Source organism: Fusarium redolens (genome assembly GCF_020744475.1).
Source record: "Fusarium redolens strain MPI-CAGE-AT-0023 chromosome Unknown BKA55scaffold_19, whole genome shotgun sequence".
Lineage (NCBI taxonomy): Eukaryota > Fungi > Ascomycota > Sordariomycetes > Hypocreales > Nectriaceae > Fusarium > Fusarium redolens.
The window spans coordinates 155,891-171,300 of record NW_025763682.1 but is presented as its reverse complement, the minus strand read 5'-3'; the positions used below and the strand labels follow the sequence as shown (position 1 = coordinate 171,300).

General features: G+C 49.5%; 6 protein-coding genes across 6 annotated transcripts; 2 read left to right on the top strand and 4 right to left on the bottom strand.

The window, feature by feature from the left end:
• Positions 1 to 577: 577 nt before the first annotated feature.
• Positions 578 to 2,116, bottom strand: BKA55DRAFT_695596 (uncharacterized protein; the record flags this gene model as incomplete). The annotated part of the gene is made up of 4 exons (XM_046200173.1): positions 578 to 1,116; positions 1,183 to 1,539; positions 1,590 to 1,893; positions 1,973 to 2,116. The coding sequence occupies 4 exons, from the start codon at positions 2,114 to 2,116 to the stop codon at positions 578 to 580; spliced, it is 1,344 nt and encodes a 447-aa protein (XP_046043830.1).
• A 421-nt stretch (positions 2,117 to 2,537) lies between these two features.
• On the top strand, positions 2,538 to 4,117 carry BKA55DRAFT_544517 (uncharacterized protein; the record flags this gene model as incomplete). Its single annotated transcript, XM_046190720.1, has 4 exons — positions 2,538 to 2,694; positions 2,756 to 3,330; positions 3,389 to 3,747; positions 3,805 to 4,117. The coding sequence occupies 4 exons, from the start codon at positions 2,538 to 2,540 to the stop codon at positions 4,115 to 4,117; spliced, it is 1,404 nt and encodes a 467-aa protein (XP_046043829.1).
• A 3,017-nt stretch (positions 4,118 to 7,134) lies between these two features.
• Positions 7,135 to 7,651, bottom strand: BKA55DRAFT_695594 (carbonic anhydrase; the record flags this gene model as incomplete). The annotated part of the gene is made up of 3 exons (XM_046200172.1): positions 7,135 to 7,270; positions 7,328 to 7,550; positions 7,603 to 7,651. 3 exons carry the CDS (start codon positions 7,649 to 7,651, stop codon positions 7,135 to 7,137), a joined length of 408 nt encoding a protein of 135 aa, XP_046043828.1.
• Positions 7,652 to 9,080: 1,429 nt separating this feature from the next.
• On the top strand, positions 9,081 to 9,949 carry BKA55DRAFT_667267 (ThiJ/PfpI family protein; the record flags this gene model as incomplete). The annotated part of the gene is made up of 3 exons (XM_046197824.1): positions 9,081 to 9,290; positions 9,348 to 9,541; positions 9,607 to 9,949. Exons 1-3 carry the CDS (start codon positions 9,126 to 9,128, stop codon positions 9,947 to 9,949), a joined length of 702 nt encoding a protein of 233 aa, XP_046043827.1. The 5' UTR covers positions 9,081 to 9,125.
• Positions 9,950 to 11,062: 1,113 nt separating this feature from the next.
• Positions 11,063 to 12,926, bottom strand: BKA55DRAFT_523477 (flavin-binding monooxygenase-like protein; the record flags this gene model as incomplete). Its single annotated transcript, XM_046188641.1, has 2 exons — positions 11,063 to 12,786; positions 12,893 to 12,926. 2 exons carry the CDS (start codon positions 12,924 to 12,926, stop codon positions 11,063 to 11,065), a joined length of 1,758 nt encoding a protein of 585 aa, XP_046043826.1.
• A 1,279-nt stretch (positions 12,927 to 14,205) lies between these two features.
• BKA55DRAFT_523700 (p-hydroxylaminobenzoate lyase) lies at positions 14,206 to 14,838 on the bottom strand (the record flags this gene model as incomplete). The annotated part of the gene is made up of 2 exons (XM_046188661.1): positions 14,206 to 14,668; positions 14,735 to 14,838. 2 exons carry the CDS (start codon positions 14,836 to 14,838, stop codon positions 14,206 to 14,208), a joined length of 567 nt encoding a protein of 188 aa, XP_046043825.1.
• Between the last annotated feature and the right edge of the window lie 572 nt (positions 14,839 to 15,410).

Here is a 15,410-nt window from a genome sequence, read left to right as displayed (position 1 = left end):
TAGCTTTACACCATGCCGTCCCAAAAATGTCCCGTGAGCAAACACGTTGGTCTTCCCGAATTGACCAAAATTGGCCAATATACATATTCCGAGCGATGGATGCAACAACCCCTGCGCGAGCATTCCGAGGCTTTTCTTCTTGTGGGGTGCGGCGACGCACATGGGAATCGATTTCATAGAAGCTCTTGAATTTCTTCAATCTAACGAGTGACTTGGAGCCCTATTTCTACCCCTCAGTGAGACCCCAGCTGAGGGGCTGTTACAGTGCTGAGGCGGCTCTCTCACCGAAAGTTCGGACCTCGGGCCAGCCGGTCTCATCTTGACGGGATTCTTCGGCATCCAAGGAATGGTTCAACTTATGCAAACACAATGTAAGTCAAGGAGGAGATTGATAAGCAAAAATAAATCTGAGTGACCACTTGATGGCTAAATTCGACAACATGTTGGTAGAACCTTCGCTCGATTTACACTGGTGCTCTACTTGAAGCTAGCTACATTCTTGACGCGTCACTGAAAAGCCCTGAGGATCCGCAAGTTCTCAAATTCGTTGTCAGTACTTGAATGGAGCAGTCCCCATCTACGCTTCGGCAATCGTCAAAGTAGGGACGCCCTCCCAGGCACTATCAAACCCGGCGAATCTGACCCATGCTTCAGCTTGATCGTATCCGGCCCGGCTGACCACGTCGTTGGGAAGAAAGCTGCTCGCAACAACCAGTGCAGCTTTTTCGAAATCGGACTTCTTCATACGAAACTCGGGCCTATTCTCGAATGGCCTGCTAACCTGCTCAGCATGGATAAGAGCTCGTATCATTTTGCACCCATGGCCATCATCTCTGTATTCTTTGCCGCTCTCAACGGCATCAATCCACGTTTTCAGCCCGTTCGGAGGGCCGTACGCACGCATGGGACCCAGGTCGAGTTTTGGACAACCTGAGATCATGTGCAATATGATGCAGAATCTGCCAAACCAAGAAAGCAAGCGGGCTTTGCTCACCGGACTAATCCAGCTCTTGCGCACAATGGAGTCTACCAAGATGGAGCTGTTGGTTGCATGCATAATGAAGAAGTCCATTCTGGGCTCCTTGTTGTACCGTTGCGCGCCAGCCAACATGACCGCTACGAGCACAGAGATTAGCACATACCTTACAGCCGAAGAGGGTGGGTGAGAGGAGGTTGACAGACAAGTAGCATTGCACAATTCCGCTGATCGGAGTGCGATCTCATCCTCACTGACAACAAATCGACGGGCGTAGTCGACGACTTTCGCTGTCTGGGTGCCCAACAGTCCCTCTGTGTCCAAAATATGGAAAGGTTCCAGGGGAATTGCATCAATCAGTTTCTGGTCAGACGAGCAGAGGTCAAGAATCTCAACAAGACTGACTCTCTCTTGATTGGCCGAGACTGATTCTTCGATATCATTCATGAACCGGACCACATCGACATCATTCTGCGTGCATGCCATGGCGAGACCCTCACAAACAAGAAAAGGAAGGTCAAACTCAATGCCAAAGCCCGCGTTGATGAGGGGGTGAAGGAAACCTGGCCCATTATTAGCTTGTTCAACACACTTGGCCGTGGAGTGTACGAACCAGTGAATAATCGAGCAAATATCTCATTAGAGAGTGCGTCTCCGCCAAATAGGAAGCGATTCACGGCCTTTTCGTACCCGTCCCTCTCCATCTCTCGGCGGAAGAATAGGAGAAAATTTCTATACTCCTTGGGATCTCCCAGATGCCGCTTGAAGTTAGAGATATCAGACAGCGAGTCAGATAATTCCGCGGCGATTTCAGGTTGGTCTCGTTGATATCCCGTATTGTTGTTGAAGTGCCACTCAATCTTTTCTTTGGTGGCACCGAGCGAGTACAAGGTCAAGGCATGATGTGGGAGATGGTTCTGCCACGTGCGTTAGCTCAGGTGTCACTACAGAGTGTCAACATGGCCTGATGATGAGCTTGTTCGGAGATGCGCGTACATGCAACAAAACATCGTGGACCTCGGAGAAGAAAACGTGGTACTCTTGGTGGTTAACTGCTAAAAGATTCTGAACAATGCTCCAGGCAGGATCCCCTTTATTACCAGCTCTAAGCAAGGTCGGTGCAGAGGACCCACTAGGCATGGTGATTCGTGAGTCTGAAATAACTGGATCGTACAAGCTAAGGTTATGATAGGGAAGAAGATTTCGGTACATGACTGGACTGGGGAATAGAGTAGCAAATATATTGACAATGTTTCATAACTCGGAGGAATAGTAGACCATAGTAGCCTGTTCTTAGTTCAACGGGTAGTACAGCACTCTCGGAGTAACAAAATAGACCGATGGTGTGACAGGTTTGGCCGAAGAAGGTCATTCGGTGGCAAGAAGCGCGGGATCATAATGACCACAAAGTAGCCGGTTGGTACTACAGCGGAATTTGCAAGCTAGACGTCTATTGACTTACAGGAACAAAGCATCCTCTGTACTTTCTGCTTCACTCTAACCAAAATCAGCAAGATATTCCACAATATCCATCTTCTGCCTTCGTTACTCATTCTACAGAATGTCTGCGCCGGAGCCCATCAACAAACACTCTCACACCGACTTCAACGTCTTGATCATCGGCGCTGGAGTGTCTGGCATGCTCTTGGCCCTTGAGTGCAAGAGGTTGGGTCTCGATCCCACCATTCTGGAGAGAAGATCATCGGTCGAGACTGGAGGTGCATGCCCGTATTTTGAACAAACCCAGCCTTGCGTCCTTCAAACTAACGGCCAGAATAGGAGACTTCATTGTGATTGGTGACAGCGCTGTCAAAGTTTTTGATCACTGGCCGCAGCTCAAAGCCGATTACGATGAAATGTCCTACAAGGTTGACGCGTATTACAGCCGCCACAATGGAGAGCCCGTTGTTGGCCCCGTGCCTCTCAAGGCAACGATTGGGAGGCCCTTGTTGCGTCGCAACTTGGTCAGTATGCTCGAAGCGGCAGTGGTACGACAAAAAATCCCCATCCTCTTCAACAAAAAGGTTTCTGCTTATTTCGAGACTGAGGACGTTGGAGGAATCGAGTTATCGAATGGTCAACGCATGACGGCCGACGTAGTCGTTGCGTGTGACGGGCTTCACTCAGCTTCTTGGCAAGTCATCACCCAAAAAAAGGACGACACGATCAGTAGTGGTTCTGCTGTTTATCGCACTTCTGTTTCCGCAGATTATATCTTTCAAAAAGACCCGAGTCTGAGGGAGCATTTTGGCTTGCACGAAGGGCGACAATACTTGAAATGGTTCAACGGACCAGGGGTACATGGCCTCGTATTTTCGGACGGGGAGACTATTTGTTGGTCCATCCATCATCCAGTGAGTGCTTACACCCTACGCTAGGAATTGGGAACGTATTGACCTAGGGTTCCTCAAGGCCAACGAAAACACCTCTACCGAGTCTTGGTCTGCCACCATTGACGGCGAGCTCGTCGCTAAGCAGCTATGTCAAGACCATCCAGACTGGTCCCCTGCACTAATGTCCCTTGTTAAGCATACCCCCAATGGAACAGTCAACGACTGGCTGCTGCTGTTTCGTGACCCCGAGCCGACCTGGGTCTCAACCTTGGGTCGCGTTACGCAATGCGGGGATAGCGCACATCCTTTCTTGCCAACCTCAGCCAACGGAGCCACACAGGCGATGGAAGACGCTGCTACGCTTGGGACTGTTCTTCGGCTAGGGTTCGATGCCAAGTGCACCATCAAGGAATCGTTGCAAGTGTACAATTCTTTTCGGTCAGTCTTTGCCCGTTTCGTATGGACGCGTGCAGGATCACTGACACTATGAATTAGCTTTGAGAGAACGTCTTGCGCACAACTGATGGGTGCTTATCATCGCCAGATTCATCATAATACAAACTGGGACGAAGTCCAGAAGACACCAGAGATTTTGACTGGAGCCGGTCCTGGGAAGTGGATCGCCAACCATAATCCAGAACGCTACGCCATTGATAACTTTGAGGAATGCCTTGCGAGTTTCCGTGGGGGTCAATTCTCAAACACCAATACGCCTCCTGGCTTTAAATACCGGCCATGGACTTGCGCCGAGTTGTTGCGCCGTCAAAAGGAAAAGGGCCATTTTACCATTGATGGAGATTGGGATTAAATGTAAATAGCTGCCCATGGCTTATTTTGAAGTTTATGGTGTAGCCACTAGTCTATCCTACAGGTGTAAGTGATAGAAGGATAGCTTGGGATTTTTGCACTTTAAGTCGATTGATTTAAGGTATACAGTCACTCGTGACATGTCCTAGTATCACGATACGTTGAGACCACACCTTCAAGTTATAAGATAAATGAAGAGTGCAGTCTGTATATCCATCCACACTTACCTTATGATATATATTGACTGCTGAAAACAGACACAAAAATTGGGTTCATTGATTGTCTCGTGATAGACGGGTCACGAGCCACTCTTAACGCATGTTAAATCCAGAGTAGTGCTCATCCAAGAGTGACGTTTTGCAATATCTTGAGGACTTCTTCCTCTCTGATCAAGCCCGCTGCTATGTTTGGCCCTCTTATCGATGACGTGACCGTCTTCATGCTTGCGATGATGATTCAATTTGCTCGTCACAACCTTCAACCTCCGTCAGCTTCCCTTGCCCGCTTTCGACTTTGCGGTGACGTGTTCTTGGACACCGCATTTCTGTCGTCTCTGTTTAAACGGCTAAGAGACATAACCAAATCAGAACGACTAATCGGACCGGTGGTTTTGTGTGATCTCCGCTAAGAACTTCGTGATTCCGTCGGGGCTAGCTTGTGAGCTTTGAATAGAGCGCGTCGTCCGAGGACTGGGTATCCTCAATAACCACAACTTCTGGTTGCTGAGCGCGAGATTTCCCCTTATGGGGTATTAGTAAGGGGGTATAATTTGCCTCTGAGTAAATCCTGCGCTTGAACGGGACATTGGCATCCGATTCGAGGGGTTCAGACTGCATGCAGGAGCTTGTTTCGGTATGGTCATCGTGCTGTGTTGTCCTATCCACCTCTGCTAGAAGCCATCCGGCAGGTTATGGCTCACAAATGCATATAATAAATGTTGGTAGAGGCGTATACCACAGATGTACGAAAGGAAAGGCGTTTTGTGGAGGGTGGTTATCGTGAACAGTTTTGCAGCCAATTCGTTGGGTACAGATGGAGGAGGGACGAGGCAGATTGAGCAAGACGATAGTGATGAATGGTGCCACTGCCACCACCAATTTCTCGAAAACCGACAGTCAGTCAGAGTGGTAGGTAGTATTACAGCAGCCTGACTGCCTAAAGGAGAGTCATTAGACGAGGAGAAGGCCAAGTCCCGCAGGCCGTCCTACAAAAATTGAATTTCACACCATTAGTTCATTCTTGCCGGTCAGCCTCACCTGCCCGTCACAAGCCTTTTACGTAGATTGAATCCAGTATTCCACCATTGCGAAGACTTATCATGATTCCATGGCACCTCTAGATTACTCGAAATGGGACAACATAGACACGGATTCCGTGCCAGAGATGTTGTCTCCGCAGGCGCCTGCGCCTAAAGCAACCCCGACTCGGGCATCGCGCCCCCAGCGTGGCAGTTACATGTCGGCACCATCGTGGTCGTGCACCATCTTGAGGGCGTGTGGATGTACTGCGACCACATTCTGGACGTCTTCGGTGGGGGGGAAGGTGCGCCGAGATGGCTGTATAATCGCCAGGCTTTTGAAGAGTGGTGGGTAGGTTATTGCGAGGAACAAAAGGAGTTTCAGCCCGGAAAGGGCGGGGAGGAGGATCCGGGCGATTGGCGACCGGTAAGGTCGCCGTATGAGATCTAAGAGTCCTACTATGGGGTTTGGCGTGCGTTCTGAATCAGAAAACTGTTGTGTCTAGCTGTTGCTTGGCGCCCTTAAGTCGCGTTGAAAATGCGCCGTGTTGGAGTTTCAAGTCATGGGCCCGGCATAGGCAAGGAGGGTCTGTTCTGGATACTACAGATCGCTCCTCTCCGGGGCTGGCTCCGGACAGCAAAGATCTCGTTCCCGGGCTCGAGTTGTCCTTGCCTGCCGCTAGTTAGATATGCTTCGTAGGCTGGGTTAGGGGCAGAAAGTGCTTACTCTGCAGAAGTCACGGCGACGTTGGGCGAGCCGCTGGGGATGGGGTTATCGTTGGCGTTGGACATCTTTGGTAGTATGGGACGATGTTTTGGGAAGGGGAAAATGCGAGTGAGGGAATATAAGTGTGAGTGGTGTGAGAGGAATTGCAGGTAGTGGAAACGGAAGAGGATGTGATGAGGAAAGAAAGGAAAGAAGAGCAACTACTTAAGGAAGAAGCAGAATGAGCGGCCAAGGAAGAGCCAGTGAATGAGGATGAGTGGTTAATAGAGAAAGGCAACTGCCTAAGAACTATCTATAAGGAAACAATATTAGGTGAAGGAGAATGAAAATCCGTGTAGAAGTATGAGGTGATGCTGTAAGCAACGAAGAACTAGCGATCGTTAGTGCTCTAGGTGAAGAATGCAAGCCATGTAGCGCCTACCTTTCGTGATTTCGGATTCTCTTGCAAACTTCAGTGAGAGAGATTAGAATATGTCCAGCATATTATCGCCGAGGATTTGACTGTTCAAGACTCGTGCTGGATGATGTTGCATATGGATCAGAAGAATTTTGACAAGTAGAAAAGAGTATTACAGTGCTGTATGATGTGAGCATGGCAGGAAAGGGACAGGATATAGTTTGTGACACTTTACAGCAGCTTGCATGTTTCAAGGCACGATTAATCATCAACTCTCTAACGGGGGCCATTCTGACGCGAGAAATGGGTTACCAATATACTACCTATAATCTCTCTACCACGCCGGTTCATATTGAGAGCAATTCCGCGCGACCCTTTGCGAAATCACCCCGCTCCCTATGAGACAACGTAACGAGAGGGCTAGTGCTGGAACTCAGGGGACTGGCTGAGATAATTACCATGGGCACTTCGGAGACCATTGGTTTGCTTAGAACGGGCTTTGGTGTAGAAGTCTTTCACAAACCACAGGAACCTTATAAGAATACTTGTAACTAGCTGTAGTCTGTAAGTCTATACAAAGTGAAATTCAGGGGTTAATCTTTGTAAGTAAGTGTAAACTCTTATCTATACTTAGCCAATTAGCTAAGACTATTTAATTTAAACAGTCTCAACCTTCTTCAACTCTCCAGTTTTGATGTCATAAACAAACCCCTGGCAGCCTTGCTTCAGCTCCTCTCTCACAAGCGGGTTTGCCCGGAACCATTCAAGATCACCCCTGACACTTTCTTCAATACTAAAGTCTCAGTTAGTAATAAGATCCCTCCAGATAAACGCATCATAGATCACTTACTTAGTGTTTGCACCAAAGTTCATCTTTGTTATATCGGCCCAGTTGTCCTTATCCACGTAAGTCTTCAGGCGAGCACGGATCTGCTCGTCGGTAACATGGAGCGTGCCACAGTCAGTGTGGTGAATGATGAGAATTTCTTTGAGCTTGACAAGGGTGTCTAGAATGTTAATATCCCGTAGAGTGTCACGAATGTTTCCACCAGCATTCCGATGGACGGCTACTTCTGTATAGTGAAGTTAGTTTAATAGGATGATTTGTAACTCTGTTCAACTCACCTCCAGCGTCAAGATTGAAAATTCTCTCAGGGATACAGCGCGGATCCATGCAGGACACTAAAATGGGAATCTTGATTAAACTGACAGGACAGAGGCGTGACGTAGAGCACATTTAGGTCAACATACCGATGAAAGTGCGGGTAGCAGGTTCCCCAGATGGACGCTCTGAGAGGTATGGAAATGGAGTATGGATCACGCCCCTACACTTCTCAGTTAATAACGGTCTGAGTCGGGTAGTTAAGCTTTTGCCATAGTACGGACTTTTTTCTCTCCAAAAGAGTCTCGATGCTTGCCATGGTTTTGGACTTGGTACAGTTGCCAACGGAAACGTCGATATACTTGGGTACAATTGCAAACTTCGTAGGTTGATGCGGTGGAAAGTGTGATTTGAGGAGAGTCCTGACCCCTTTTATAAATATCTCAAGAGCTGCTTGGAGCGTTCTAATACGGTACCTTTCATACCCTCTTAGACCAAAGATGCTGCAACTTTGCCGGACTCTTACATAAGACGTAGTGGTAATCAGGCAACCGGATATAACGCCTTCACAGCTTCCAGGGTACCATTGTCCCAAAAAGGGAATCTTGCTCGCCATGATATGAGGGCATTGTGGGGTCATCACGCTAGCATCTTAAGATACGGGCGTGAATTTTATTGTTATTCATCGACCCGAGAAGCCTTGCATTCGGCGCAATTTGCTTACCGTATTCCGATCTGCTTAATAATGAAAAGAGTCAGTCAAGCGTGGACACGCCGATTAGCTTCAAGTCAAGGCAGGTTTTTCTTGCACTATTCTCTTTTCAGTCTACGGTACCCTTTGCCCTCCATTACTAATATCCATGAGTAGCTAGTGCTTTTGAGAAGTTTCACGATTCTGGAATTGACTTAACGATCGAAAAGAGTTACCCGTAGCGTGGGTGTCTGACGAGACAGGGTGTTGGTGTAACCGATTAGTCAGAGGATATAAATATACTGCTCTCAGTGGAATACCGTGTCTTGTAGTCTGTTGGAGGAAGCTCTAACTAGGGAAGGGCAACCGCTAACTAATTGATTCATAACAGGCTAATCTTAGGAGGTATTCGGCAACAGAAAATGCAAGACGGGAGCTGAGTGTCAAGGTGTTACAAAGCGGCCTTACGGACTCCCGCCATATTTCTAGCCCGAACTCGGAAGTGCGACGGGGCTCCGCGGACCGACGATGTTGCTTGAAATCACTAGAAAGGCGTACTACGTAGTATGTATACATAGGTAGTACACACTATTTGGCGAACGGGATATGGCTATGATGCAGTGATTACGTTGTAATACGATGCGATTTGATGACATACGTAAGCTGTACTTAGCTACGCCCCTTGTTTACTTGATTTGGAATTTTTCCAGTCAGTAAGAACTTATAATATTTATTAAACCGCTCTGCCCATCCTTTTGGCAATTTCTTTTCTTTTTATTTTATCTTATTTCTTTTTTCTTTTTACAAAACCACCTATCAACAGCTAACTCAGACTTCACCACACCGTCATCCAAAATGGCTCCCATTAAAACCCTTTTGATCTTATTTCCCGGAGCAAACACATTGGACGTCCATGGGCCTATTGAAACCCTTTTTGCCACGGAGCGAGGTTCCTATTTCAATATCACGGTTGCATCAGAGACTGATATCACTGTGACAGCTGAGGGGGTTCAAATCAAGGTATGGCTTATGTTCCATTGTCATTGTCTACGTAGTTCATCACAGTCCCAAACGCAGCGCGATATCCCTTTGGACCGAGCATTGATCGACGCCCTCGACAAATACGATGTTCTCGTTGTCCCCGGCGGCCCTTTTGGGCCTGGTTCACCCGTTGAGGCGCAGGCGAACAAGAAGGGACAACCCTTCCTTGACCTGATCCAGGCTTTTTCCCAACTCTCCCCTCAAGCAGGGGGTAATGAGAAGACTCTTCTGTGAGTTGACGCGAGGCCATTAATTCATCATCCAATGCAATCTGACTGGTGACTCAAACCCCTAGATCTATCTGCACCGGGGCTATTTACCTCGGCACTCTGGGTATCCTCAACGGCGGGTACTGCACGACGCATTGGGCTTCGTATGATGTACTAAAGGGGGTCAACGCTGCGGCGGCCGCGGCAGCGGCAAATGGAAAGGAAGCTGGCAAAGTGCTAGCCACAAGATATGTAGATTCGGGGCACAATGAAGCTGGGGTGAGAGTCATCAGCAGCGGAGGCATTAGCTGCGGTATTGATGCCGGGCTCCATATGATCTCGTTGTATTATGATGAAGACGTTGCTAAACGCACAGCAGCTCTCTTGGACTATGCTTGGAGAAAAACTGAAGGTGTTCAGTTTCTCTAATTTGCTGTATTGTATTTGCAATGAGTCAGGAACGTATTATATCATAACTCACTCAAAGAGCTTAAGACTTCTTATAACCTAGGGCAAAACTTACTCTTGTGCTTTCTCTCTGATATTAGATAATCATGCGGCTTCTCGAAATCTAACCCGAGCATGTATTAAAACATCGGCAGCTGTTTTGTAAGGTACGGCCTGGACGTAAGATCAGATTGCCAGCCGGTGTCGCGGGCGCTGTCGCAGATCGGCAAGATCTGCCGCCAACACTTCCCCCAGGGGCTACAATTCATTCCCACAAGTGAAGCTCTTCCATATGTGGATCCCAGGTAGCCCGCTGTCGTCCCTGCTGCCTGTTTCAGCAATCTTCAAGCTATTTCCAGGTTGCTGGACAAACAGGAAAGGGGCGAAAGGTTTCCATGCAGTGCGCTCCTTCATTAGTGGAAAATGCTGGAGACCAGCGCTCAGGGAGGTGCCCGAACCTTCCATCTTGGAGACTTGGCAAACCATGACCACATCAAGTACGATGAGTTTGTCACATGCTAGAATCTCGGCGCCTTGCCACGGGGCCATACAGTGCTTCTTCCTCATGGAACCTCATTTATCCACATGCTTCCAATTGGCCTGTCACGCCCAGCCACTTCCAGTGAACTAGTCCAAGACCAAACAAAAACACGCCCGTCTTCCGGCGACGTGTCAAATGTGCAGGCTAAGTGATAATTAACGCGCGGTGTTATTACATACCGGAGTCGACGTACCCGATATCTTTACGGTTTGTCATTCCTAGCACACTCAAGAGTATGGGTAAACTATAGTCTCACGGCCCGCGTCGATTCATACTTTTTGCCCCCCACTGTACGTCGACATGGCCCTAGCTAGCTGGCTGCGTGGTTCAATTTCAACCCTACGGGACAACACGGGCGGCCTTCAATTTTTAGAACAACTCTGCTAGCGGGGAGCATCGCACGATGTAGCACATGGCTGACTGTTTGGGAACAGCTTTGAGGTTACATTTGATGCTGATTGAACTGTGTCACTTCTACCTACACACTTTTGCCCACCTACTCCAGACACTGCAATTGGTCCAGCAGTCTTGTCTTCTGATGCCCTCGACCTTGCTTACTTTGTCTTGCGAGTCCATTCTCGCACAAGACCTCGGAAGTCGGCGAGCGTGTATGGCTCGGTGATTTCCCGATACCAAGTCGGCTTTCTGTGGTAGCTTAGATCCAGATCAAACAGAAGCATATCCACATAAGGAATACTGTCAAACACCAGGTCAGGGCACCGTTCTCCGGTGCCTCCGGCCTCCTTGGGTCGCCTGATCTTTTGGTATTCGGTGTGGTGGTACGCCTCTCGCTTGATGGCATCCAACTCAAGAGCCTTGGGAGACCCAAGGGCCAGATGGGGAATCTTGTCATCAAAGAGTGCTGTGATCCACAGAGACTGGACCTGTGACAGAATAGCCGTATGCAAGGTGATGTGTGCACCGATGACGGCAAGATTCTTCGTCCGGATGAAGTTAAGGTGGCAGGGGAGTATGAAGCGGTGCAACCGGTAGGGCATCGAAGATGGGGGTTCCTCAGATGTAGTGACGTTGGTCTGTTCTTGGCGGAGGTTGCGCGGCAGATGCTTGACTGGCTTCTCTCGTAGCACAGGTGCGGCCTGGAGGATGTCAGCTCTGACTTGCGCTTCAAGCACTGGTTCCTCCTTTCCAGAGCTAGGAAATCCAAGTTTATAGACGATATCCTCCGGGAAGAACTGCAAACTTGGTTTCGTCTCCCACCCCGTGCAGCAAATGACGGCATCTGCCTCGATGGTGGTGCCGTCTGTTAGGCGGACACCGGACTCTGACAAGGAGGAAACCTCCCCCGCGTGGGCAGTGATCTGTTCACTCCTGACCAAGTCAAACCAGTTGGTCTCATAGTTGTGGACACTCAATGAATTGCCCATCCAGAACGTCGAGGTCCAAGGCTTTAGGACTGCCATCCCCGGGCTCTGGTCATAAGCGTTCAGCTTCGTGACTTTGTTGTCCAGATACCTCCAGAAAAGCTGAGACAGCTTCCTGCCAAGCCATGTGCGGTTGATCAACACCCGAATCGGCCAAGCAGAGCGCCCGTAAGGGTTCGGATCAAACCATGTGAACAGTCGTGTCGCCGAGGCGATCGAGATAGACGGAATGACACCTTTCACCCGTGGCGGCCAGCACCAACTGGGGCCACCACCTGACCTTCTCATGACCATATGCGCTCGGGCACCGAAACGAGCCGCGGAACTGTAGCAGACGTCCCAGGCGGATTTGTTGCCTCCAATAACCACAACTGTCTTCACATCCGACAACTCTCGCGCCCGCTTCTTGAAATCTTTAGCATGGAACACCAGGCCCTTGAAAACGTCTTTCCCAGGAAGCGGAGGCATGAAGGGTTGTGAGGTCAGGCCAGTGGCCAAAACCAGCTTCGTGGCGATTAGCGTGCCGCACGATTCCGTCTCGGTTGTTGACGTCGTGAAGGCAACCTCCCATTCCTCGTTAGGAAGCAAGGTGGCGGATTCCGCCTTGGTCCTGAACCGGATGCATGACATCAACCCGAAGGTTTGGCAGAAATCGGAGAGATACGCATGTACGACTTCACCAGGGATATGCTGCCCCTTCTCGATGCCATACTTCTCGGTTACCAGGGGGAAATCGCTGAACTCGTACGTGCCGACGACGTTGTTCGTCTTCAAGCCGGGATATAGTCGTTCGCTAGCCCAGGTGCCACCGACGGAGTCCGCATAGTCGAGAACTAGGATGCTCGCTTGGTTGTGTACCTCGATGTACGTCTTGGCCATAGCAAGTCCATGCCATCCTGGGAGAGCGTGTCAGAGAAATTTGAAAGATCATAATTGATACTTCTTTTTTTAGAGAGAGAGAGAGAGAGAGGGAGAGACCAAGGAGAGATCTATCGAACGTACCAGCTCCCACAACGATGAGATCAAAATGCTCCATGATGTCGGGGGCGCATGCGATGCTTCAAATGTTAACCGAAAAGAGTTTAACTACGTCCTCGTGAGACCGCGTGAGAGAAGATTGACGATACGGCCAGTACTATATCCATCATGTACATGGGAGATATGGTTGCTTTTGTACATAATGACAAACATGGGATTCCCAGCTCGACCTGCCTGGGTTACACGGGAAGGCTTGGAGAGGGGGTCAAGACGGTTGACTGGTTTGGTATCGCCTGCATTCACCTGGAGAGGATCAGATGGTCATGGCACTTATCCCGGTTTGGTTAGAGTCCAAGATGAAATGGGTCATTCGGATTAATACTTCTCGGATCAGGGTTCGGGGTGATCGGTATTTGGGTCGGCGAAAGCTGTCGAAGCTGACTTCCGAAACCTTGTAACCTACTCAGCTATCCACAAGGAAGTTATATGACTAACAGTCTTGGCAGACAATGGCCAATCTAGAATGCGGCGGATTGCCTAGTGTTGCTCCATTGTGCACGGACCCACAGAACGTAGGCCCTAATTATAACGACAATCGATATACACCGACTCTGTCTGTTATTCTCAGCGGGCTCCTTAGTCCCAATGACCTCCCCACCCACAGCTAGGTGGTTTTCCACTGCCTCTTTACCGTCACGACACTTCTGACTCTCCTCCCTGGATACGGTACGGCTCAGTGTATGAAAGGTCCTGTTGTACTACTTTCAGACTACGGCGTCTTCAGTGGCACAGTCATCAACCAGAATGCCGCGGAATTAGTCCTATCCCAATAGATAGACGCCTAGCTCGGCATTCAATATACCTCGCAGCCCGTTGGGGAGGATACATGAAAGCCAAACACAGCCAAGCGGATGGACAAGGAGGGCAGCTGTACCAGCGGCAAACACATTAGATCAAAAAGTGAAAGGCTGGCATACGTTGCCGGGACATCTGCGCTTTGCTGTGACTTCGCGCTCAACATATACAATTTCATGCGTTGGTACTCAACGTGGAACCTATAGCGGCAGGATAGCGCCAGGGGACTAGGTCGACAAGACAGCTCTACGGTAGTCACTTCATACTGAGTACCAATTCCAGCTTAATTGAGCTCGAGCACGAAGATTGCCATCGTTTGCTAGATCATGCAGAAAACCTGGAAATTGCTATCCCGATTTGACTGGAGACCAGAGAGCAAGTTGAAACATCATTTTATTCGAATTGTTATCTTCGTCCAGCGTTGGGATCAATAAACGTGCATCCTCCCCAGCTTCGTCCATCCCATTCGTAGTCGAGTGATTTTAGACGGACAAGGGTTGCGGTGTCCCGGGCTCCGCATTGTACGAGATTCGACCCGCGGGAAGAAAGAAAAGCGCAACCAAGCTGCCGCCTCGCACTTCCGGATAGTGGTGCGTACCCGGCCCTGGAGCAGTCCACCCGGCTCCCTGCCAACCCTGCATGCCTTTGATCTCCGCCGTCTCATCGATCTGTACAATGCAGTTGATCTCTCCATACGGATGAGCGTGGTATTGGCCTGTGTAGACTTTCTGGCTATCCATGAAGACGGTAGTAATACTAAAGAATTTGGTCTCGGCTGTCGGGATGTTGATCCTTCCCCGTCGGTATTTGGGACCATCGAGTTCGGTTTCGGCTACCCATCCTTCTTTGAGACCCTGCCGAATAAACGAGCAGAAGTCCTCGTAGTAGGGATTTCCAGGCCCATAGTCCTTGTTGAGCCTGGCTTCGAGATCCTTTCCGGGGGTTCTAGAGGGTAAGAGCATGTGCTGTAAGGTCCATTCGGCCATGTAGACAGGAGCCAACCAAACTCACAAGTCTTGGACTTCATTCAAGAACTCACTAGCTCGAGCTACGAGCTTCTGCGCAGTCGGCCACTTCGAAAGCTCTAAAATAGCTGCCGTGTCGACCTTGGCCATGGTTGCGGAAGGGGCTTTAGAAGTCAGAGAGGATGGAAAGGCTGACAATCGCGGCAAGCCGTTAACTCGGGACCGTACCATAAGGAAGAGACAATTAAGGACAGATAACCCTTCGCCGCGATGAAAAACCCTGGTAAACACTAGAGTCGCCAAGCTTGTGTTTTATTTTATTTTATGTGATCTAGCCGACCTAGTCTTGGCCGAAAAGCTATTTGAATATCCGATTTCGCCGATCAAAATTCCGCCAACCTGGGGTCGCTAGTTACTCCGACTTAAATTCCGATCTCATCCCCACCCCCAACCATCATAGTGCCATCCCGCATTCCCCAGGTCCCTGACCCACGGACTCTGCGGGACAGCCTCATCCAGGATTAAGAGTCTACCAGTGACAATCCAGTGGAGAAGAGGCTCGCGTAATGGCTCCGCCGAGGGGACCGAGGATGCCTGCGTGCAACGCATTGCAGACGGTCAAAGCTCTCATGTGACCACGCAAGACCCGCCTGCGGCCGGTGTCAAGACGCCGACAAGGCCGATAGTTGGCCCTATCGACGGCGACCTTTCTCCCGTAAGAG